The sequence below is a fragment of the Pararge aegeria genome, chromosome 27, assembly GCF_905163445.1.
Source record: "Pararge aegeria chromosome 27, ilParAegt1.1, whole genome shotgun sequence".
NCBI classification, from domain to species: Eukaryota; Metazoa; Arthropoda; class Insecta; order Lepidoptera; family Nymphalidae; genus Pararge; species Pararge aegeria.
The window spans coordinates 4,617,290-4,641,415 of NC_053206.1; the positions used below are offsets into that span (position 1 = coordinate 4,617,290).

The 24,126-nt window shown below is 37.3% G+C and overlaps 2 protein-coding genes across 4 annotated transcripts in view; one reads left to right on the top strand and one right to left on the bottom strand.

Annotated features, from left to right (window-relative positions):
* Positions 1–3,390, top strand: part of LOC120635626 — a 35,259-nt gene extending 31,869 nt beyond the window's left edge. Inside the window, exons 8-9 of one of the 2 annotated variants that reach the window (XM_039906655.1) lie at positions 9–139; positions 1,215–3,390. In XM_039906655.1, coding sequence (XP_039762589.1) covers positions 9–139; positions 1,215–1,326 — 243 coding nt within the window. In that variant the 3' untranslated portion in view covers positions 1,327–3,390. The remainder of the gene's footprint in view (positions 1–8; positions 140–1,214) is intronic. The other variant, XM_039906656.1, reaches the window with a different exon arrangement.
* Positions 3,391–7,636: 4,246 nt separating this feature from the next.
* LOC120635652 (cyclin G) overlaps positions 7,637–24,126 on the bottom strand; it is a 42,729-nt gene continuing 26,239 nt past the window's right edge. For both annotated transcript variants that reach the window (XM_039906705.1, XM_039906704.1), the window contains exons 2-11: positions 23,823–23,939; positions 20,109–20,304; positions 18,010–18,125; positions 16,884–17,011; positions 16,146–16,324; positions 14,991–15,093; positions 12,968–13,086; positions 11,853–11,978; positions 9,904–9,992; positions 7,637–9,504 (exon numbers count right to left, since the gene is read on the bottom strand). In XM_039906705.1, the coding sequence (XP_039762639.1) occupies positions 9,423–9,504; positions 9,904–9,992; positions 11,853–11,978; positions 12,968–13,086; positions 14,991–15,093; positions 16,146–16,324; positions 16,884–17,011; positions 18,010–18,125; positions 20,109–20,267 (1,101 nt within the window). In that variant the 5' untranslated portion in view covers positions 20,268–20,304; positions 23,823–23,939 and the 3' untranslated portion in view covers positions 7,637–9,422. The remainder of the gene's footprint in view (positions 9,505–9,903; positions 9,993–11,852; positions 11,979–12,967; positions 13,087–14,990; positions 15,094–16,145; positions 16,325–16,883; positions 17,012–18,009; positions 18,126–20,108; positions 20,305–23,822; positions 23,940–24,126) is intronic.

Consider the following 24,126-nt stretch of genomic DNA (forward strand, 5'->3'; position numbering starts at 1 on the left):
TCTTCTAGGATCGCAAGGGTGGTGAGACCCCCCTCCACTTGGCGGTTAACTCCGCCAACTGCGAGCTAGACATGGTTCTGATCTACTTCAGCGTCGACCGGCGGGACTGGTTCAGCCTTGCGCATGCGGAGAACTTGAGGTAATGTTCGTTCCAGGGTCCCAACTCTGCTATTAAAGTAAGGGCCCGAGGCACAACTCTTCTTTTACAATAAAGGTCCAGAGCCAAAATTATTCTCATACAATTAGGGATTAGAGTCTAACATTTTCTGTTACAATTAGACTCCAGGGCCCAAAACTTTTATTTACAATTAGGGCCCAAGGTTTGCTTTTTTCATTTTTCTACGAGATCTTTCCCTGGCAGTCAAGGATGAAAGCGGGCGAACCTGTTACGGATATGGCAGTTATATTAAACCCGTCCTAGTCGGTTTCTACGCGGACTGGAACCTTACATAGCTTGGCCGCACGTCTTTGGTGGTAGGGTGGTTACTAACCATCGTACCACACCAGAGAAAAATAAGAAATTATAAATTTCTCCGCTTATAATAAATACAACTGCGTTCACCATTGCGTTAGGAAGGTCGTCAAAACCTCTGCTTGTTTCACTTTCTTTACTTTCTGCGAAGTATATCTACAATTAGAACCATAGACAACTAAACATTTTTCTTATGTAAGGTACGCATCAAAAGTGCCATTTATTTATTTATTTTCAACTAGCTGTACCCTGCCACGCTTCGCTGTAGCACATTGTAATTGTTTCAGAAAAATAGATAAAAACAATCCTTGATGCGTATTATATTATATATCATGCTAAAATTTCAGCTCGATCGGTGCAGAACTTTTTGAGTTTTTGAAGCGTACAAAAACCAACATAACATTTTTATATATATAGATTAATTAGGAAGGACGAAAATCCACTTACACTAATAAACAATTACATTATTATTTCTATTATACTTATGGACTAAACGTAATGTAAATAAAACAATATGTAATTTTTTTTTTAAATTAGGGTACAAAAAATAGAAGAGTGAGAAATACGAATAATTAGGCTAACAACAATAAAGAGAAGAAAAAAAACAAAAAATTTATAAAAAAAAATTAAATAAAATCAAAGTCAAAGTCAAAAATTATTTTACTTTTACTTTAAAAAATTTAATTGTATAGAACCTCCATCATCTGAGGTAGTAATATGTATTATTTTTTTCTCTTTCCAGCAAAAAAACCCCATTGGAGTACGCTAAGAATGGCCTACGATCAAGACCGACGACGTATCCGCGAGAAATCTTTAAATTCCTCGACAAGTGCCGAAAAACAACGAGGAATTAATTCGAGAAATTTTAATAAATATTTGACGACACAAAAAAACGTTCACCTTCCCAAAGTATCATTTTATTTCGGAAGGATCATAGCTGACATTTTCTACACGAGGAAAGGATAAAATTTCTATCTTTTCCTATAGTTTTATCCACTCTGAATATGGGCACATGGGAAATAATATCCAAATAATATACGTGTAATATCAAAAGGGGGTAAACTTCTGATTTCCACGGTTGACTTGCTTTGGCAGATGGACAGATATATTTTATCCCTTGTCAGTGGATATAGTCGATGGATAAAATGTTCGTCCCCTGCTTATGCTAGACGTGCTGTCTGTATATTAAATAGGGGATTAACTTATCTTTTCCCTATGGTCTTGCTTTTGCAGATTGAAAAATAAATTTTATCCCTCAGTGGATATCATGAGGATAAAAAAAACCTCTTGCATAAGCTAGCAAGCTTAACGGTTGTAATAGCGTCAAGGTTAGCGTGCTCGGAGGGTGGGAGTGAGACCGAAGCTTGCTAGGTGTTCCCCCAGGGCATTGAAGGGAAATCCCCCTAGACACCCTAATCGTGTCTAAAGGTCCCCTTTAAGGGCTCAGAGCTCTGCTTAAGTTGGTGTTTGGGATAGGTGTGTGTTTTCGCTCTTGTGTCAAGTACAACCTGATGCTGGGTAAGACCCATGGCCGGATGACGTCAGAAATATTATCGCAACACTGTAACGTCAAAGCAATATGGACTGCGTTACTCTATTGAGACTCACAATGTGTCACTCTTTATCATTTAACCAGCGTGTAGACGAATTTGAGCTTTAAAACAAGGGGCATAAATTCTGTTTTACTGTGACGTTACGTTGCGCGAGAGTCCAAACTGATCTTCCATTAGTAGGGTACGATTTTTATAATAAGTGTACACCTATTCAATCAGCAACACATCACAAAGAACATTTTAAGGGATTCGAATATTAAAATATGGAGGCTGACTTACCTACTGCCCCCCATTTATTTTTCAAAATGGCGTCTGTAAAACCTGTATCATGCTTATTAATAAAGCGGGCGATATAAATATTGATTGGACGAATTTTATACAGAGTGAGCGACTATAAAATCCAAAGCGATAATAGTGATAAAATAAATCTAGTTCGGTTTTCCCGAGCTACTGACGCTTTCAAAATGGCGTCTGTATAACCTGTATCATGCAAATTAATAAAGCGGGCAAAATGTATACTGAGTGGGCGACTTTTATACCGAGTGAGTGACTATTAAAATCCGAAGCGATAATAGTGATTACAAAAATCTAGTTCGATTTTCCCGAGCTACTGACGCTTTCAAAATGGCGTCTGTAAAACCTGTATCATGCAAATTAATAAAGCGGGCAAAATATATACTGAGTGGGCGACTTTTATATCGAGTGAGCGACTATAAAATCTAAAGCGATTAGATATATAAGCTATCTGATCTAAAAAAAAAGTTTATATCCCGAGCTACTGAAGCCTAAAGTTTGTTTAGGTAAGGTAATTTATGTGCCCTTAGGTTCTATTGTCTTAGAAGAAATATAGTCATGATTCGCTCACTTACTTTTAAGGTAAGCCATATTTAGTAATTACGATACTATTACGTCTTAATAATATCCATAAGTTATTAAAGCTTTAATGATGCTTTTCTGTTATTAAACTTTGCTATGAAATATTGTTGTATGCTCATATGCTTTAGAGTGCTAAGGCGCCGGTTTCATTACAGCCAGAAGTGGTCGTTGCGTTGCGAAGTATCGCTCTGTTAATTGGATAGTTTTAATATTAAACGTGTTTTGACGTATTACTTAAATAAACAAAAAACATGACTTTTTCATTCATAGGCAATTCTGGCTCCATACCAAAATATTCGAACCCCAGGATGTTCTAACATTTAGCTTTAATAAAATAACTAACCTTTGAAATTTTAAGTTTAGTTAAAGATTTCAGTTTTTAAGTTTAGTTTCGTAAGAATAGAGATTGATTATTTTAATTGAATCTAATTAAGATTATTGCGGAGTGTTGGAGAGGAACTTTTAAATAGTTTTTAAGTGTTTGCTATCGTGAATTTGATTATGCAAAGAACTATCTTGGAAAAAAAGTGAAATATTTAAAAATATACGCTCTTTAAATTCTGTTTTAATTCAGTTTTGTTTCTGCGAAATTTTAAATTATTCCCTAAGAAAGTTATGCTTATGAGAAGCCGGGTTGTAAAAGGTTAAAAGTAAAAGACACACTCTTTTTAACATTACAGTAGAAAAAAATTATATTAAATTAAATACGCAATGGAGTAAAATATAAAACCCAGAATTTATATACAAATATATTTCAATTCTTCCTTCAATGAGCATATGAAAGAAAAACACAGTCGAATTGAGAACCTCTTCCTTTTCTTTAAGTCGGTTGACAATATTACTGTATAGCCAAATTCACTTAGCCCAATTACACTTTTATGCAATAAGATGGGAATAACGTTACGTTACGTGTTAGTTTTCTCCATACGTTTGGAAAACCATATTATTCAAGACAGGTAATTAATCAATGAAAGTAGTGTTTGTATCCTCTTTGATATGTACCCTACATACCCTTTATTTAATCTATGAATGTGTGCCCCGGTTGGTGTTTAAATTAATACTATGGAGGGTAGAGGTAAGGAGAGTCATCTTATATGGGAGAAAAGTTGAAAAAGTGTCCAGTTGTATGCGCTAAATAACAGTTCAAAAATCCTCCACAATGGCGCTGGTGGATGCACAGGGTATGGTATGAATGTAGCAATCGTAGATGAATTGAAGTATGCCGAGTTAAAAAATTTAATGTCATTATCGACTAAAATAGTTTCTGTAGTTTTATTTTTCAAGCCTACTCTAACAATATTTGGTTTGGCGCTTCTTTTAAGAGTTACCTTGATGCAAATGTGGCGCCATCCTAATTTAATACATTTTGACGACACTTTTTCATATACACAGATGATCCTCCTTACCTCTACCCTCCATAATGAATACTAGTAAAGTGCCGATAAAAATTTTTAGCACCCGTATCACCCACCCATTAAATAAGAATTTGACGTTTATATGCCACGAAATGAAAGAAATATGTAGGCTAGGTTTAACATGGTTATTGGTCCATTTCCTGATTAAATAAACAAGAACGTAAAGAATTGTGTCTAATAAGGTTCCATCACTCCTCCTTCGAATACTTACATTCGAGCTTTCCATAGAACGTAAATTTTAAAGATAATATTTTAGAAATAAAAATACAGCAGTCATATTTTTGAAACGACCGAAAAAACCTCAAAATTATGACAATAGTTTTTTTTTTTATAATAAAAGAAATATTTAGTTACTATTTTTAGTTTTATTATTGTAAATTACTTTGAAATGACAATTTTATTTCTCTGTAACATATTACTTTACAGTAGTAAAGTTAGTTTTTGGAATCCTCGACAGTAATTTGATAAATTAAATGTTGCATGTTTTTTCTATTTTATTAGTAGTGATGTGCCGCTACTGATATTGGAAAAATACCGAAATATATTCGAATTGTTTTTAGATCACAAATATTGATAACTGCGCAGTTAAAAAATTTACGGTCACCGCCCGAATGCGTCTCGGAGAGCACGTTTAGTCGTCTGTCCCGGTTATTAACACGGTGATAATAATCTTTAGGGCCCACCAACCCCCTTTTTTAGCAGCGTGTTGGGTCTTTGCTCAAAAACCACCTCTCCTATTAGAGATAAGGGCTGTGCTGATGACTTATTTTAAAGTCTCAAATTACTTACGTCGGAGTAAAATGGAACTAAACTACATTATGAGCTGAAGTAGAGGTTTTTTTGTCAGAGCTCATCCGGCTTACCAACTTACGCCTCAGATTGACGGACATAAGGCGGCACGTTGCAGGACGTGTTTCTTGCATGGCCTGCGAAATGTTGCTCTGGTTTTAGGCGATGCGATGGCAAGATAGAAAGAAAAAACTTTAAACTATAAAATGATGTCGAAAATGAGCAGTCTGCTGAGTTTCTTGCCGGCTCTTCTCGGTAGAATCTGCTTTCCGAACCGGTGGTAGAGTCACCTCAAACAGACTGGCTTGATTTCAAAAGTTTATAACCTATTTGAAATAAATTAATTTTGAATTTTGGTGGTTTTCCTGCATCACCTTATTCCGTTAATTATTCCTGAAAAAAAAAAATGAACCAAGAGCTCTTGGCGGAATTTTGGTACAATAAAAATCAGTGGTACAATATTTGCAACTCTAACACGAACCAAGATTAGGTCCATTTCACATTGACATAATCTTTCGATATAGAGTAGATATTAACTCTTATTTATAGGATATACTAAAACGAATGTAGCCATAACTTTCACGTTGAATTAACGTGATTAACAAGTTTGTTTACGTATAAATGTCTGTTAGTTTAAGTTACGTTATTTTGTCTTGTTGTTTACAAATGTTATTGTATATATGTCGCAATATATTTTTTTACGAGGACAATAAATACTTTAATTTTTTTTGACCAATTATTTTATTTTGCCCCGAATCCTTTTTTATTTGTTGCATTTCCTATTGACCTGTGGCTCTGAAATGTGGGCGCTATGGGTCTCATAAGAAGCATCAGGGTCACTCAGTGGGCGATGGTGAGAGGTAGAAATGAGGAGATCCGTAGAAGAACCAGAGTTACAGATATAGCTCAACCAGTCGCGAAGCTGAAGTGGCACTTATCTCGGAGAATTGATAGTCGGGGTTCCAGGGTGCTGGAATACGCAGAACGCAGACGGATGACATCAAGCGTATCACAGGAAGCCGCTGCGAAACTCACCCTCATTTTGATCAATTGCAGCGATCGAGTTTTGAAATATTATATTAATTACCTTGTATCAAACAAAGAAGTCAATTACTGAAGTAGAGGTTAGGGCATTCATTTAAATAATGTATCCATTATTTTAAGCCTGAATAAATGATTATTAATATTATTACTACTAGAAACCTAAACCTACTACCTACTGGCATATTTCGCGAGCATCACACTTTTTGTGTTTAGCTTCGAACGAACTCTTGGCACGGCTTCTGGCATCTGGCGCATTTTCTGTGAGCGATCTAGCGGTCCGTTACGATGTCGCGTAGAAACTGATTACTGCTATACCTCTAGGACCAGACCAACTAGCAGGTGATACTACTGCAGTAAGGGCTAACTTGTAACAAATATCTTGCGAATACGGCGTTGTATCTATAACTCAGAACTATCTAGCGAAAAAAGTCTGTACGATAGTAAAAAAGTAAAAACTTTTTGCGTCTTTCGGTTTTTTTTTATTATTATTCCTGGGCATCACTTTATTTAAGTCTGTGCATTAAGTGCACTTTATTTATAAAACTTGCATAAAGTTTTATAAAAGTAAATTATTACATGCGTACTTATTAAACAATTACAAGAACAAAAAAAAAGACATGGTAACCTGAGATCGTTTTTTTTATAATTTTTTAAAAATTTATATTTTTTTTTTACATTTCACTTCATTCATATTATTTTAATCTAAGTAGATACGGAAAATGAATTAGTAAATTTATTAATATAATAATATGTATATTATTTAAAATGTCGCTTTTCGAATTTTTTACATATTACGAGTTAGTAAAAATTTTGAAAAATAAACTTCGAAAATTAATATGCATGTAAATAAATCAACTAAGTCTCTAGTGGATTAAATTTCCCACTAGTTTTTAGTTACCTACTAGTTGATTTAATCACATTGCGTCAATAGTTAGTCAATAGAATAAGTATATATTAATAATTAATTACTATAATATTAAAATGCTCAGTGATTAGTTTCGATTCAGGCTTACTAAAAACAAATAACTTCTTTTTTTCTTTATCATTAAATAAGAGCGGAAAAAATAAAATGTTGTCTCTAAATTTCTGTCAAACAGAATAAAAAAATAAAAAAATTAAGTTTTATTAATTTACCTCAAAAAACCTAAAAATTATACAATTTTTTACCTTCATTCTGGTATGCATGAATCCAAACTAATTATTGTTTATCGAATATTGCTAAAAACAAAGAAATATTTCGGTGGATTTTTTTTTAACTTTTTTTTTTCTTAAAGTTCACTCACTCTCACATAAACACTTATACAACTAGGAAATATATGGAATATTTTTTTTTCGTTTTTACAAAAATCACAGTACAAAAGCTATGGGAACGCGGGGGCAGAGCTTTTTGGCGCCAAAAAAAACCAAATGCGTACGACAGAATCTAGCCTTCCTTTTCTAATTAATTTCGCCTATATACTATAAATTTGAGCATTTTGGTTTAATGCTTCGCTACTTTCGGAAACGTTAGATATCTTTTTTTTTATGATGTTCTTTATTTTCTATCTTTTAGCTTATATAATTGCCACATTGGTTAAAGTAAATCTCAGAGAAAAAAATGGTAGTTTAATTTAGTACTGTAGGTTTAGCAATTTTATGCAAAATTGGGTAAGTACTCAAATAATAAAATTTTAATTTCTTCGAAAAATTGTTATATAATTTTTTTGGTAATTTTATTGCCACTATTCGAAACCCGTCATACGCACTTTAGTCGTTATTCATATTATTCGCTTAAAAAGTTAAAATTACAAATAATAAAGCTCCGTTACTGATAAAATAGGCTGGAAATAAGCACTGCCCTCGTTCGATTTAAATTTTTTTTTAAATAAAAACTAAAACCTTAAATAAAAATACTCCAACCTCTTTGAATTCCGATATAACACACCAAAACCTCAACTTACAACTCTAAACTACGTTTGCAAATAACAAAAAAAAAATCGTATGAAAATCGGATGTCATAAAGAAAACTTGCGCAGTTTAAAAAAAATATTCGAACACAGAAATGGGAATTGCACGCCTGTTTATTAGAAAAAACTAATCTATTAAATTCTATTTTTAAGCTTAATTTTCTGGAGGGTATAACATTTACGTACTCCTTGATAAAAAATGTTATACTCTCATTTTCTTATTTCGCTATTTAATCCTCCAAATTCAGGCCTATTCAAAAATATTATTACTATAATGTTAAAAATATAAATGCATAAATTATTCATTTTTCTTTTGCCTCATTCGTTTTAAAACTGTAAAAATATAAATGCATAAGTCACTCATTTTTCGCTTTTTGTCCCACATTCTTTCAAATTTTTACTATTTGTAAACGTAGTTTGGTTCCCATAGATTGCGGATCACGTGATTTTGACTCAATTCAAAAGCTGGATCACAACATAAAATCTACTTCATCGATACTACATTAATTACGACCAATAATAATTAGATAACGGCAAAGTAGTGGGTAAACATATTGCCTTTGTGCATTTATCAAAAAAATATTAAACATATTATGGCAAACAGTTTTAGGTAATAAAACTTGCAAATATTTGAGAAAAATGTTTATTATTAAATAAAGAATAATAATAATTAGATTGTTAATGATAAACGTGCCAAGATTTGTCTATTATCTAATTATTATGTCAAATTATCCGAACGCGCGAAGTCACAGGAATAGCTACCAGTTTATTTCTTTAAGTTGTCCTATAAGGCGAAGGTCACGTATTTTACAGCCTTGTTAGGTATAAATATCGGCAACATATCCGAAAGTTATCAAAACTTTTTAGTAGTTAGTATTGCTAGTAAAGAAAGTAAATTTGCCGACATTTCCACAATCAACAATATATTTATCTAGCTTATTGTATTTACTTTATTTTTTAATTATTATTAAAATTATTCATTTGTGTTTTGTTTTTAAATATTTCAGCTAAATCGCATGTCAATAAGAGAGTTTAGCTAAGTGATGTAAAACACAGCCCTTTTTTTAAAGTTATTACAAAGATTACGATCTTACAAAAAAATGTAAGGAAAGTTTTGATATTAATCAGCCTATTTTTTTTTTTTTACTGCTAATCTTTTTATATTGACACAAACAGGCAACGATCATGACGTGTTGAGCCAAAATTATATTTACAGCCTAACTTTTTCCGAGCAGGCATTGGTCAAGATATCTTTACCGGACTCCTCCCTTCTTTTATGTAACAGACATTTGGTAGTTTTTAGTAAACTTTGCGGTATATTCGCGTTTCAGTTGTCGCAGTAGACGGGCAGAACAGGGCTTCTAGGCCAGTCCGAGGTCTCTTCGCTCTCGCTGCTTTCGCTTCCCGATCTGTATAGAAAAAAAAAGCAAAAGAGTTAGTTGATTAGAAACCCCACGCAGATTTTTAGTTTATGCCAATGCTGTGAAAGTTTATTTTATTGCTGGCGCGGACGATTTCGCAAGTGTTGCCGTGTCCTCTGGTAATAAAGTTCTTTCTTGTAATAGCAAGACCAATTTATTTACAGTGTTTTGACGTCACAATTAAAGCAACTAATCCATAGCGTTGAATCACGTGGACTTGGTTCGGATAAAAATATTTTGATAAATCTTGAACGACGAATGTAAAAATATAGTCAAAAGCTCTATTGTGGGTTTACATGGTTCGTTTTGGTGTTCTGGGTGTTTCCCTGGTTCGTTTTGGTGTTTCACTTGGTTCAGTTGGGGTGTTATGTATGTGGGTGTGTTTACCTGGTTCGTTTGGGTGTTGTGTCGACGGCGAAATGTTGCTCCTCGATAGTAGGGAGCAGTGACGTCAGACGGTCCGTTGGACGTAGCACCTGGGAAATAAAAAAATAAATAAACTCAAAAAAAGCCAATAGTTTCAATGCTTCTTTACTTCACACGTTGACCTAACTTAGACTAGATATAATGAATCTCATATAGATTCCAGTTCAGCTTGTAATCAAACTGTACCATCTCTCTATGCTCTGTGGTGTGTATATAATATTTTTCTGTGTACATTAAATGTGTATTAATTAATTCCTTCATAAATTCTTAAGATTAATCTATCACACTTATGATCATACAAGTAACTATTTCAATAAGTAACAATTTTTAAATAATTTTAAAGTGAGCACCCCAACGGTGGTAATTTCATGTAAATGGAACTTTCCATTAAATAAATAAATAAATATTTTATTCTTCCTTTTTATGATACTGTTTTATTAAAACGAGCATCTAAACCATAACTAAATGTATAAGACAATGTTTTGTATGATTACGGAAAGATTTATTGTACGCTAACAAACGTGATTTCTGGTACTTTTTAAAATTCCAATATGGTTAGATTACCCATAGTAGAACGTGTTTGTTCCTTCAAATTATACTTCTTTATTAAGCCGAGTAGCTACTTTATAAGACTTGATATTTTGAGTACAATCTTTTTTTTTCTCTCAATAAACGAAAATCTAAATGATTTCCAAACTAATTCAATGTTTCTTATGATTATGCAAGAAATTATTGCATGGTAACTAAAGCGGATTAATGCTAGGGTACCTACTTTAGGCTAGTTTTAAGACGCCATATCAAGGTATAGTTTATGGCTCGTTTTCATACGCTAAAAGTGAAGTAAATTTATCGTGCGTTTAGACAGCTTATACACCAAGCCCAGTGGCTTGCACTGGGTTCCTTACCAGGGCATGCATACATCAGGAAAATTGCATATAATGGCAAAAATCCTCCTCCCATACGAGTTATACATGAATTTTAGGGTAAGCAGTGCTTTTTTGCATCAGTGGCGTGCACAGTATGAAGTGCACGCCACTGACCAAGCCCTGTCGCTGCGGAACGGCCTGCCTTCACTTCGTAACGCGATATCACCAAGTAAATAAGAGTAGTAAGCTTATATTGAAGTAAAACTTCTTTAGGCGCGACTAGAGAGTGACTCGGATTTTTTTCAGACGGAAGTAACTCTCGCGTCAGACGTCTGTGTAGTTTCCGCTATTTAAAAATCTATTGAATAACCAAAACATTATTTAGACTTTATTCAAAACATTCAACATTGCATAATTTGGCTACTTTCTTCTTTATTTTGTTGCGTACCTTTATTCAGGGAAATGCGTAACAAATAAGCGGTAATGGCTTCCTAAATAATTTTTCTTTATGAAAGTGTAAGTAACAGAAGCCGAAGTCTACTATAAACTATAAAAAAAATAAAAAAAAAAGAATGCGAGAACAATAGCGACATGAAATTGACCTTAATCGTTATGAAAAACCTTAACTGCCCTACGAATAAAGCTTAAATCGCTTAATTCTAATTTGAATTTCGATAACGTCATTTTCAACTGACATAATTTCTTTATTTTCTTTTCTGGCACTCGACATTTTAATGTTGGTATGAACTATATAAATAAAAAATAAAACTATAATAAAGAAAGATTCAGTTTATTATCGTCCGGACCGGCCGGCTCGGCGATTACGTGTATACAAAATAAAGGCGAACTCATCCATGTTCTTGTCTCGTAAATTAGGTTAAAAATAATAAGTATATGTCATATACTGCACGCTTCTTGGCTTATTTATTTTAAGCGGTCTGTCTTGCTTCGTCACGCGATATCTTACCACGCACCAAGTTAATACGAGAGGTAAGCTTATATTCTTCTATTTACATCTCGTTGAGTCTACTTTAGTGTACGTACCTTGAGCGTGCGCTCGGACAGTCTCCACACCAAGCGCTGTCGCTGAGGGGCAGCCTGCCTCGCTTCGTAACGGGATACCACCGCACGCACCAAGTTCCTTGTGCTCAAGAGAGAGGCGTCACTCATCTGAAATTTTAATACATTTATTATTATTAGCCTTGCAAAAAAAAAAAAAATTCAAAAGATTCAAAATATTGATTTTTTTCAAAATGAATAGATATATCGATATTTATTCAATTACTCGATCATCCTAGATTTTTTTTTCCCTATATTATTTATTTATTAATGAACCAAAATATATTTTTCTAGGGGATAATAATTAGAAACTAAAATTAATATTTAAATTAAACATAAGCCGTCTAACTAACTGTTCACTTATAAGCATGGTACCCAAAATGCTGGCACTATTGCCCCTTTGAATTGCTAGACTTAGCCGTTGGGCTAAATAAGCGCCAGCTCTTGGCTCACCATACATAAGGACCAATTTTTAGGACACGATGTTAATATATTTTTTCGTGTCCGAAGACCATGGGCCCGGAGTCTCAAACGCAAGCGTCGGAAAAATTGTCATTTTATATTGTTTTTGCCAGAATAAAACACATGCACACGTTTGAGTCATTTTTTTGATAAGTAATAATGGACGGACAAATAAATGGAAAACCATCGCCTATAAACTAGGGATTGCAAACCGGTTTAACCGAAAACCGTAGAACCGGTGTTTTACACTCAAATTTCAATTTCTAAAACCGGTTTTTTTTTGGTTTCTCAAAATGAGTTCACTGAGTAGTGTTTCGAGCCAGCATTCGGCAACTATCAATATTTAGTATATTACACTAAATTAGAAAAAAAAAACGGAATTTTAACAAAGAACCAAAAAACACGGTTTTTGGAATCTGATCGGCAGGGTGATCTCGCGACAGTCTTGCGACAGGCGTAAACCTTACAATCACATTTTCATACAATCAATAAACAAAAGTGACGTTTGACAGCAGTGATTGCAAGGTTTACTCCTGTCGCAAGATACGTAATCGCCCTGCCGTTTTGCATTCCCTACGTTATTCTATAACGCTCTTAGATCCATCTCTGCAGAGGAGTAAAAAAACCATGCAACTCACGTGACAGTGCGCTTGTAACTGCGCAGCGAACTCGTAAAGGTAGTACGCTTCCTCCGGCACCGCCTGCGCATCGCCCGCGCCGTCCGCCGCCAATCGGCTTGTCTCAACCAACTCTTTCTCTGTAAGCACAAATAATTTATTTATAACAATTTCTGGTTTCTTCTCACCTTACAAGCTTGTAATGGGAGGCCAATCGCAGTAACAAAATTTGTATTTATCTAATATTGGATAGAAGCAAGTCCACCAATCCGCACTGGGCCAACGTGGTGGACTAAATTAAAAAAAAAAACAAAATTCAATAATAATTTATTTCAAGTAGGCCTACTTTATAAGCACTTTTGCAACGTCAATTATGTATGTTTGTACTCCACCACCGGTTCGGAAAGCAGATTCTACCGAGAAGAGCCGGCAAGAAACAGTAATTGCTCTTTTCCAACATCAACATTTACAATCATTTTCCTATCTTGTGGGAGATGTGAGCGAGGCTGGCTGCGCAGGATAATCTGTGTGGTGTAATTAATAAATCGTTATAATCAAAAATTTGTAAAGTCAACTTCTCCCGAGGATGCTCCCGAGGAGCGAAACGTGTGTAGAGGGTACATTTCCAAAGATCTAATTTGGTGTGGATTATAAGGATTGAAGAATTTATACATTACACCATACATATTTCTCCTTTTAAAATAAATGCAGACTTTCCGGGGTCGCAAAAAGAGACAAAAAAATAATAATAAATATACTATGACAATACACACATCGCCATCTAGCCCGAAAGTAAGCGTAGATTGTGTTATGGGTACTAAGATGACTGATCAATATTTTCATGAATATTATACATAAATACTTAGAATCAGTGGCGGTACTACCATACAAGCCGAAAAGCCGGGCTTGCGTTACAATAAATATCTCTTTTAAATATTTCTCGACTATTCCGAAATTAAATTAACAAAATAATTTAAACTTGATAGCAATGAGGATATAAATACAATGTTTTAACTTTTGCTTAATAATGTATATACTCTTTGTCTACTTTACTGCAAGCGCTACGTTACTCTGGCAGGTAGACTCTGTGGTAGCAACCAGCCGAAAGGCGCTGCGCCGCGCCGAACTATCACTATCGCGCTCTTCGCGTGTCTTCATACGCGATCGGAGGCCCCGCTTTGTCTCGCTTACACTCATTTGCTTATATGGGGCTTTTATTTTACTGCTCTCTCTCATAGAAATTTCAATGTATTTAGCAGAGACAATCTAGATTATTTAATAATTTAGTATGGAGATCAAATGCCAGATTGCGAGTTGAAGTTAGTGACGAGCGAATTGAAACAACATCACGCGTGTTATTGTTTGCGTTACAACTAGTTGACACTTGACAGATTCATTATTATTGATTAGTAACTAGTTAGTAGTTTATTATTGTTTTTTTTAGTTGAATAGTGCTTTTTACTGGTTTGTTTTTTTACAAATTATAGTAAATATGGTTAAAAATGAGCTCAATTTGTGTGCAAATTGTTTCTGTGGCGAAATCAAAAAATAATTGGCGAACAACAGGTAAATTTTTGCATATTTTGTTTCTAATGAAAAGAATGGTTGGAACGCGGCTGGTTACGACATAAATTACCAGGCATCATAAGAATTAAAGAGAGCAGAACTCAAAGAAACACTTGGGATTACTATGATTACTTTTTAGTTTTGGCAAACATTGCATAGAAACTTCTTTATCATAATTCGCGTGCTGACCCTGACCGTAGTGTTTTTCAAAGATTTGTTGATATTTAGCACACAAGAATGGTGACTTAGAGATCATGATGAGTTAAATTTTTCCCTTAGGTAACTGGGCTTGCTCAAATTCAAAACCCTAGGAACGCCACTGCTTAGAATATACATATAAACACCCGGACACTGAAAAACATTCATACTCATCACACAAACATTTTCCAGTAGTGGGAATCGAACCCACGGCCTTGGACTCAGAGAGCAGGGCCGCTGCCCACTGCGCCAGTCGGCCGTCTAAATGAAATGAACTCACCTAGCTGATTGTAAACCAAAACCAACGCCAGTTCACTGGTCCTGGAGTTCACACAGCCTGCATCGCAAACAGCTATCTCCAGGAGGTTGACCAGCTCGCTCTCCTGAAAGCAGTAAACTCCGATTGAAATACAGTCGTCGTCGTCGTCGTTGTCGTCGTCGTCGTCATCATCATCATATCACCGTCATCATCACTTCTACCGATTGAAGTCCACTGCTGGACATAGGTATTTTGTAGGGAGTTCCAAAATCCACGGTCCTGGGCCGCTTGTTACCCCGCGGCTCCCAGCGACTCGTTTGATGTCGTCTGTCCACCTCGGTGGGGGCCGACCAACGCTGCTTTTACCTTTGCGTGGTCGCCATTCCAGCACTTTGGAACCCCAAAGTCTATCGGTTCTCCGAGCTATGTGCCCTGACCATTCAGCTTTGCAACTGGCTGAGCTATGTCGGTAACTCTGGTTCCTAAGACTACGGATCTCCTCATTCCTGATTTGATCACGTAGAGATACTCCCAACATTGCTCTCTCTGTCGCTGAGTGATTCTGATCCTTCTTATGAGGCCCATAGTTACCAACTGAGTGTGTCACGGCAAATGGTGCAAGCAGCGTCTCGTTTGATGTGAACCGACCTGGCAACCGACTGTGTGTTTGTGTGACACGTCAAATGGTGCAAGCAGCGTCTCGCTAGTGCACATTTCGAGGGATTTATAGTCGAGTGTTGCAAGCAGCGTCTCGCTGGGTGTGTACTGACGTAGCTACCAACTGCGTGTTTCACGGCAAATGGTGCAAGCAGCGTCTCGTTTGATGTGAACCGACCTGGCAACCGACTGTGTGTTTGTGTGACACGTCAAATGGTGCAAGCAGCGTCTCGCTAATGCACATTGCGAGCGTGTTGTAGTCAAGTGTTGCAAGCAGCGTCTCGCTGGGTGTGTACTGACGTAGCTACCAACTGCGTGTGTCACGGCAAATGGTGCAAGCAGCGTCTCGTTTGATGTGAACCGACCTGGCAACCGACTGTGTGTTTGTGTGGCACGTCAAATGGTGCAAGCAGCGTCTCGCTGGGTGTGTACAGACCTAGCCACCAACTGTGTGTGTTTGCCACGGCAAATGGTGCAAGCAGCGCCTCGCTAGTGAGTGTCGTGCGGTTGTGTACTGACCGGCAACGCGAGTGCGCTCAACTGCAGCTCGGCGGCAGCGCTGGTGACGAGAGCGCGTAGCAGACGAAGCCAGTGCAGCGCAGTGACGGAACAGCGCTCCGCCAGCGACAGCTTGTCGGCGATGACGCGCGACATGCGAGCCACGTCGCCCGCCGTGCACGCGGATTGCGACACCGACACTGTTGACACAAGCGCACCGTTGTTACACTTAGTAAAAAGATTTTTATATTCAAACGTCGACAGCCCTTTTAATCCACCCGACCATCTAATCTCTTAAGCAATATTCAAAATAAATTAAGTAGTATGTTTTTACTAACTACTTTTTTATATACACTAATAAATGTCGTTAGTACCGTAAAGCCGGTAAAGTTAAGTTTTTTACAAGTATTGCACCCGTTTTATATTTACTATTTGTTAGTAATACTAGACAAAAAAAGGTACTTTTTTTGAATGAATGAATAAATACACTGTTTATTGTACACCACATAAACATGTAGAAAATTGTAAACAAAAATTTTACGCAAAGTATAAACTTAATTGTAATTTATTAACAGAGAGAGCAAGGTAAGGGGACATAGTATGGGGGAGTGCGTAGGAAATGCAATAGTTACCCAGTTCCTTTTTTTGTTATCAACCGAAAGTAAAGGGAGACAAGTTAGGGGAACAGAGAGAGCGGATAAGAGGACGTGGTGGGGGGGGGGGGGGGGGGAGCGGATGCGTAGGAAATGCAATAGTTACCCAGTTCCTCAACGGTGACGCTGCGGGGTTGCTTCGAGACGGCTGCGTGCTCGTCCATCGCGATGTTCATGCAAGACACCGTGATACACGGCACGTGGCACGGCCGCACCTTCATTTTTGTTAGGAAACTGGAAATAAAATATTATTTTTTTTATATTATGAGTAGAGCCGTACGTAGAGCTTAGTTTTCTATACTTAGCGAAAAGCAGGTGAATCGGTATGGTGTAATTATAATTTTTTCAATCTTTATACTCCACACCAAACAGTTCTTCGCAGAGGCGTTCACTGGGTTTCTTACCAGGGTATGCAAACAGGGGAAATTGCGTAAAAGGCATAAATCTTACTCCTATACGAGTAATATATCAATTTTAGGGTAGGCAGTGCTTTTGTACATGTATGAAGCTTAGTTTGCTATATTCCGCGAAAAGCAGGAGAATCTGTATGGTGTAATTTATACTTTCAATCTTTATACTCCACACCAAACAGTTCTCCGGCAATGCACTTTCTACGCACGTTTCGCTCGGAAACCCCAGCATCCTCAGACATCATCTGAGATGTTGACTTTACAATGAATAACAGATTCTCCTGCTTTTCGCGCAGTATCGCATATTAAGCTTCTTTTTTCATAATGTATAATGGAATTCCTTAGAGGTTACCTTTTGTCGACGGCACGGTGGAGTACGGTAAAATTCGTCACAATTTATGATTACACCATAATAGTTTTAAATCTACTTGTGAATTTCGGTTAGTAAATTTGTTTATTATTATTATTATTAATTCCGCAAAATAAGTTTAGCAATTGATATTTTACTATACTTATTTACTCGCAATTTTTATGCATACCCTCATTCCAAGGTTCGTTCGCTCGCAATAGTGGAATCGTTTTAGAGTATTCAAATACTTGAACATCAGAGTAAAATGGATCTTATGACGATAGTTTTAAAGCTCAAATTTACCTGCAGTGCTTCAGCTAAGGCTTTTGACACAATTGTTAAAAAAAAATGACACGATTTGCGACTATAAAAATAATAAACTTAAGGTTCATTTTACTCTGAAGACAGAGTTTTATATGCGAAAACGATTCTACTAATATCGTAATACAAGTTTGCTGGTATCTGGCACTCACCGGTCGAAGAGGTTGATAGCACTGATGAGCACGTCGGCGGGTAAGTCGAACCACACCTTGAGACAGCGGAGCACGTGTGCCGCGCCGTCCCGTGCGCCCGTCGTCACCTCGCCATTCTGTCAGACAAATTGACATTTAATCGCAAACTCCACTAATGTGCTCGACTGAGCTCCCAAGTCGTAAGAATTGTAACGCCATTCAGTCAGACCAAAACCTGAAACTTAGCAGAAGTTTTCAAAGTTCAAGCGGTACAAAATTATGTTTATGTAGACGTGACGTCATAATTTTGAATTCGGCGTTTCTGCTGTCATGGCGGATGACAAAATCGAAAATAAATACCAATCTAACTTATAATATACGTTTTTCATAATACATAAATCATATACGTATAAATGAGAACCGAAATAATACATCACAGGCTTTAGAGGTACGTTATGTACTGTCTCTGAGACTTATCTGTGAAACCGAAAGCCTAATAGTTTTTGAGAAAACCACTGCCACAGTTTTTACTGAAAGAAATCAGATACGGCCTCAAACATCGCATGCAAACGTAAAATCGAGTGACACCTGTCACTTTATCAGGTACGGGTCGCGTAGCGTAGGTACTAAGCGCGTGTCGGTCTTCTATCTATTTACTCGAATCTATTTACTCGAAATTTATCGAAAAATAAAAATGCTAAAAATTTAATATTTTCACAGGGTGATTCCTTATGAAATATATATACTAATGCATCCTTCAATATTATTTCGTGAATTCTGTTACACGTTGTATAATTAGATAAATACAATATTTTAGCGATTCTTTGTTAAAGTCATCATGCCTTATTATATCCACTGATAAGGGAGGTTATTCCTGAGAAGTGGTGCTCTGATTATGGTGCTCGGATTATGCTTACCACCTTCTTGATCTGTCAGTTATTACTTTTAAAAAAAAAAACCCCGGCGAAGTACGAATCGGAGGATTCCGCACCGTAATGAAAACGACAAAAAGATCGTGTTTGCTTAAACAATAATTATACAAATATACCAAGAGAATAAACACATCGCCATCTAGCCCCAAAGTAAGCGTAGCTTGTGTTATGGGTACTAAGATAGCTGTTGAATATTTTTATGAATATAATACACATAAATCCTTATATGCAGATTAACACCCAGACACTGAAAAACAATCGTGTTCATCACACAAACATTTTCCAGCTGTGGGAATCGAACCCACGGCCTAGGACTCAGAAAGCAGGGTCTCTGCCCACTGCGCCAGTCGGCCGTCAAAAAAAAAATATATTAAGTATTACGTAAATATTTATATTATTCTGTTTTTTAGTATAAGTAAACTATATTTTGTTTTTTTTTTACATCATCTGTGAAAATGTCCACTATCGTACTATCACGCACAGCGGATTCTTACACGATCAGCGATTTCTTACAGGTGCGGTACCCTAAAAAGAAGAAATGTATGACCCTTGCACTACTAGCATGGGCAGGAGACAATTATATCCCCGGGGAAGGGATAAAAATTTCTCTTCTCCCACAGCTTTATCAAGAGCACTGACGCACAAGTGGAAATAATATCCAAACAATATATGTGTACTTATAAAGCGGGGTAAACTTGGACACTTTAATTATATCCCATGTCAAGTAACGCTTGCTTCTATTCAATATTTTAAAACGCAACGTTTGTATCCTCAGTGTCGCAACACAGCATGGCAACAATAAACATTGCAACACAGAACGCTGTGACCGCACCAGGTTGCAAAAGCAACCTTCTCGGTATGCAAATGAAGTGCGCTGAAGTGGTATGCAAATGACTGAGGTCAGTGGCGCTTAGTGTGAGATCTTCATACTCACAATTTTTAAACTTATTTTTTTTTTTAATAAATTTTTTATTAGTCAACTACTAAAGAGTATGAAGAAACTAACCGTTTGCTAGAAAAACCAATCTACAGTAGAGTGGTTTTTGAGGCTTCGATATTAGTAGTGTACACGGCTTCTGTACGTTCTTAATTCTGTGCCACAACAAGGTATTGATAGAATTACGTATGTGAGCTACTTTAGACGTGCTTCCATCAATACCTACTTATGGTGGTCGCGGCAGTAATTACCTTTCCGTCAGTGGGCAGACACAGCTTGGGCTGGAACTTGTGCTCCAGCTGCAGGTACTCGGCGAGTGTCGCGTGCAGCTGTCGCGCGCGACAGTCGCGCCCGCCTGACGTGGACGCTCCTTCGTCAGCATCCGGGTGTCTCGCGCCCGACCTCAACATGATCGGGCTTCGCCGCGAGCGGAGGGTGAATCGGCACCTGTGCGAGCATCACCAGCATATCAATCTACGTCCCTTCGCAGTTCGCTGTGATGTTAGAGTCAAGGAACTCCATTTATTTTTGAAGTAACACTTCTTGCTTGCTGCTAGGGGGAAAATGCTGAGAGTAAATTTTTGTAGTCTAAGATGTTAGCGGGCTAACCTAACCATTCCAACACGGCTAGCATGGGCAGGAGATAAGTTTCTCCCCGGGGAAAGGATAAAAATTTATCTTCTCTATCTATATAGGGCCCTCATGACGTTGTGGTGAAAGCTGTGGTTTATAAGTGTAGGGTCCCGGGTTTGATCCCCGATGGGGGCAACCTGGGAACAAATAATCTCCTAATTCTCTCGGCAGCAGGGCTAGCACAGATAGCAGGGCAGGAGATAAGTTTCTCCACGGTGAAAGGATAAAAAAAATTCAAAATTCATTTATTTCAAGTAGGCCTAATATAAGCACTTTTGAAACGTCAAGCCTGTCTGTGTGTAGTGACTCTACCACCGGTTCGGAAGGCTGATTCTACCGACAAGAAGCCGGCAAGCAACTCAGCAGTTGCTCTTTTCCAACATTAACAATTTACATTTTACATTTCAAAATTCATTTTTCTATCTTGTGAGAGATGAAAGCGGAGCCGGATGCTTCCAAGCAACCTTGTCATTAAGAAATTCATCAATTGTATACTAACCTCGATGTAATAAATGTGTTTTAACACATTCTTTAAACTTATGCATTGTTAGGTCCAAAATCACCTTAGGAATAATATTATAAAAGCGTATACTCAGTCCCACAAATGACTTCTGCACCTTTCGCAGACGATATGCAGACGTCACTAATTTATGACCATTGCTTGTAAGTCGACTGTTTATATCCACTTTTTGTTTATACAGACTAATATGTTGTCTTCTCTTAAAAATTATCTTCTCCCACAGCTACATCATTTCTAAGAGCACTGACGCGTAATATCCACATTATATATGCGTTAAAGATTTTAACCTAAGATTTAATCAACAATCAACGTGGTTAATCAGCATTTCTTGAATATAGTTAGTTCAACGGATTACAACATATCACGATATTTTTTTGTTTTTGTCCATATTTCGAACCAGTTGCATGGCTCGTGATCACGACGGGAGTGAGCACATCCAAAAATATTATCAAAGTCAAAGTCAAAAATATATTCATCGTGGTATGTACCCGTTGAAATATATTTAAGTAATAAATTAATTACGACAATACACACATCGCCATCTAGCCCCAAAGTAAGCGTAGCTTGTGTTAAGGGTACTAAGGTGACTGATGCATATTTTTATGAATAACATACATAAATACTTATAATATACATATAAACACCCAGACACTGAAAAACATTCGTGTTCATCACACAAACATTTTCCAGTTGCGGGAATTGAACCCACGGCCTTGGGCTCAGACAGCAGGGTCGCTGCCCACTGCGCCAATCGGCCGTCGTATTTAGGTGAAGTCAAAGTCAAAAATATCTTTATTCAAGTAGGGGCCCATAGGTGGCACTTTTGATGCGTACATAAGAATTACACGGTAGTGAGATGATGGCGATAACCACATTCGTGAACTTAAAACTAAAGCTACGAGGGTTCCAAACGCGTCCCGGTCTAAGAAGAAGCCCACAACAAACTTAGCCGGGTGTTTTTTTTTTTTTGTTATCACCATCTCACAATGTCATTTTAAATTATTAGAAGAGCAAGCAACCTGGTTAGAGCAATAATTTACAGCCAAGCTTTTTTATCGTTTACGTAGTCCTTTATACTATAATAGGACTTTTCTATAAGCTTACGTTTAATACAAACTTTGAACTTTTTAAGAGACATCTCCAAGATGACAATTTGTATTATAATAGGTTAAACTTTTCCTGTTCACTATTCCCGTGCTTTAGCAGGTGAACACGTTAATTATAACTATATCGCTTGTAGCGGGGATTTAATCGCGGATATAATTTTTGATTATGTTTAATAGGGGATATTATCCCTCGATATAATATCACCTATTAAACACATTATATAGAGTGGATATTATTTTAGACGGCCGATTGGCGCAGTGGGCAGCGACCCTGCTATCTGAGTCCAAGGCCGTGGGTTCGATTCCCACAACTGGAAAATGTTTGTGTGATGAACATGAATGTTTTTCAGTGTCTGGGTGTTTATATGTATATTATAAGTATTTTATTTATATTACCTATTCATAAAAATATTCTTCAGTCACCTTAGTACCCATAACACAAGCTACGCTTACTTTGGGGCTAGATGGCGATGTGTGTATTGCGTTATATATTTATTTATTTATTATTTATTATTTACTTGTGCGCCAGTGCTTTGAGAGTTGATAAAGCTGTGGGAGAAGATAAATTTTTATCCTTTCCCCGGAGAGAAACTTGTCTCCTGCCCATGCTATCCCTGCTGCCGAGAGAACTAGGAGATTATTAATTCCCAGGTTGCCCCCATCGGGGTTCAGACCTGGGACCCTCCACTTATAAACCACAGCTTTCACCACCACGCCATGAGGGCCCTATTTCTGAACTGGTATTTGCTAAAGACGAGGAGACCTTCGGAGTAAATCCCCCAATAGCGTCGGGACCTGACACTTCTCATGCTCTACTTCTTGAGATTTTGCACTCGCCCCCAATCCCTCGGGGACTCACGCGATTACCCCTTGAGGTGTTTATCAACTACGCTCCTCCCCAAATGAAGGAAACTGCGTCAAAACAAGAACGTATTATTGTCTAAGAACGTCGTGCAACGTACGTTGCGTCACACACGGCCATCTGTTTACTATCGCAATTCCATTCTAGAACGGTCCATCTGTTTGTTTATGCGCCCCAAAGGTGCGGCATAGGCCGAGCGTATAACTTCGAACGGATACTCGCGTGGGTCGCTCCACTTATCCATACATACCTATTTATACTAATAATAAAGCTGATAAGTTGTTTTTTTTTGTAGTTTATGTTTGTACTAGGACCTCGACCTAATAGGATGCCATCAACTATTACTAACGTTGGGGCGGTGACGAGCGCTGTGGTTTTATATGGACGTCTCGAGGCCGATTCCCGGCGGGTACCCCTAAAAAGGGTACCATCTTAAACACAGGGGATCCATCGCAGATTGCAGTGTGTGTGTGTGTGTGTGTGAGAGAGAGAGAGAGAGTGTGTACGCGTGTGTGTGCGTTTAAGTTTGTGTGTGAGCGTATGTGTGTAAGTATGTGTATGAGAGTGTGTGTGTGTGTGTGTGTGAGTGAGAGAGAGAGTGTACGCGTGTATGTTTGAGTGTGTGTGCGTTTAAGTTTGTGTGTGAGCGTATGTGTGAGCGTATGTGTGTAAGTATGTGTATAATTATGATTATGTGTGTGTGTGTGTGGGTGTGTTGGGTGTTCGTGTGTATGTGTATAGATTTACTTCCTTGTGTGCGTGTGTGTTTATTTTCATAGTTTTTGTTGGTTAGGTTACGTTAGTACAACACACAAAACGCATTAAAATAAAGCTTGTTACGTACCTAGCTAGCGCCGGAGCAAGCGGCCAAGTGTCCTTGTGTATTGCCCGCGCCGATCCCCCCACAGCTCGTCGCGCAGACCCGACGGTATTGAGCGACCGGGCGCGAAGGCCCTAGTACCTGACCACAGATTGAGCTTGAGAACAACCTGGCAGTCTGGACCGACAGCTAGGTTGATCGCTTTGTGTTAATTTTTGGGATTGGATCGGGTTTTTCGTTAGAACTGGACGGGTTTTTGGGGATCGGTTGAGGTTTTTGTGTTTGAGACTAGATTTTATGGAAATTTAGATAGGATATTCGAATGGGA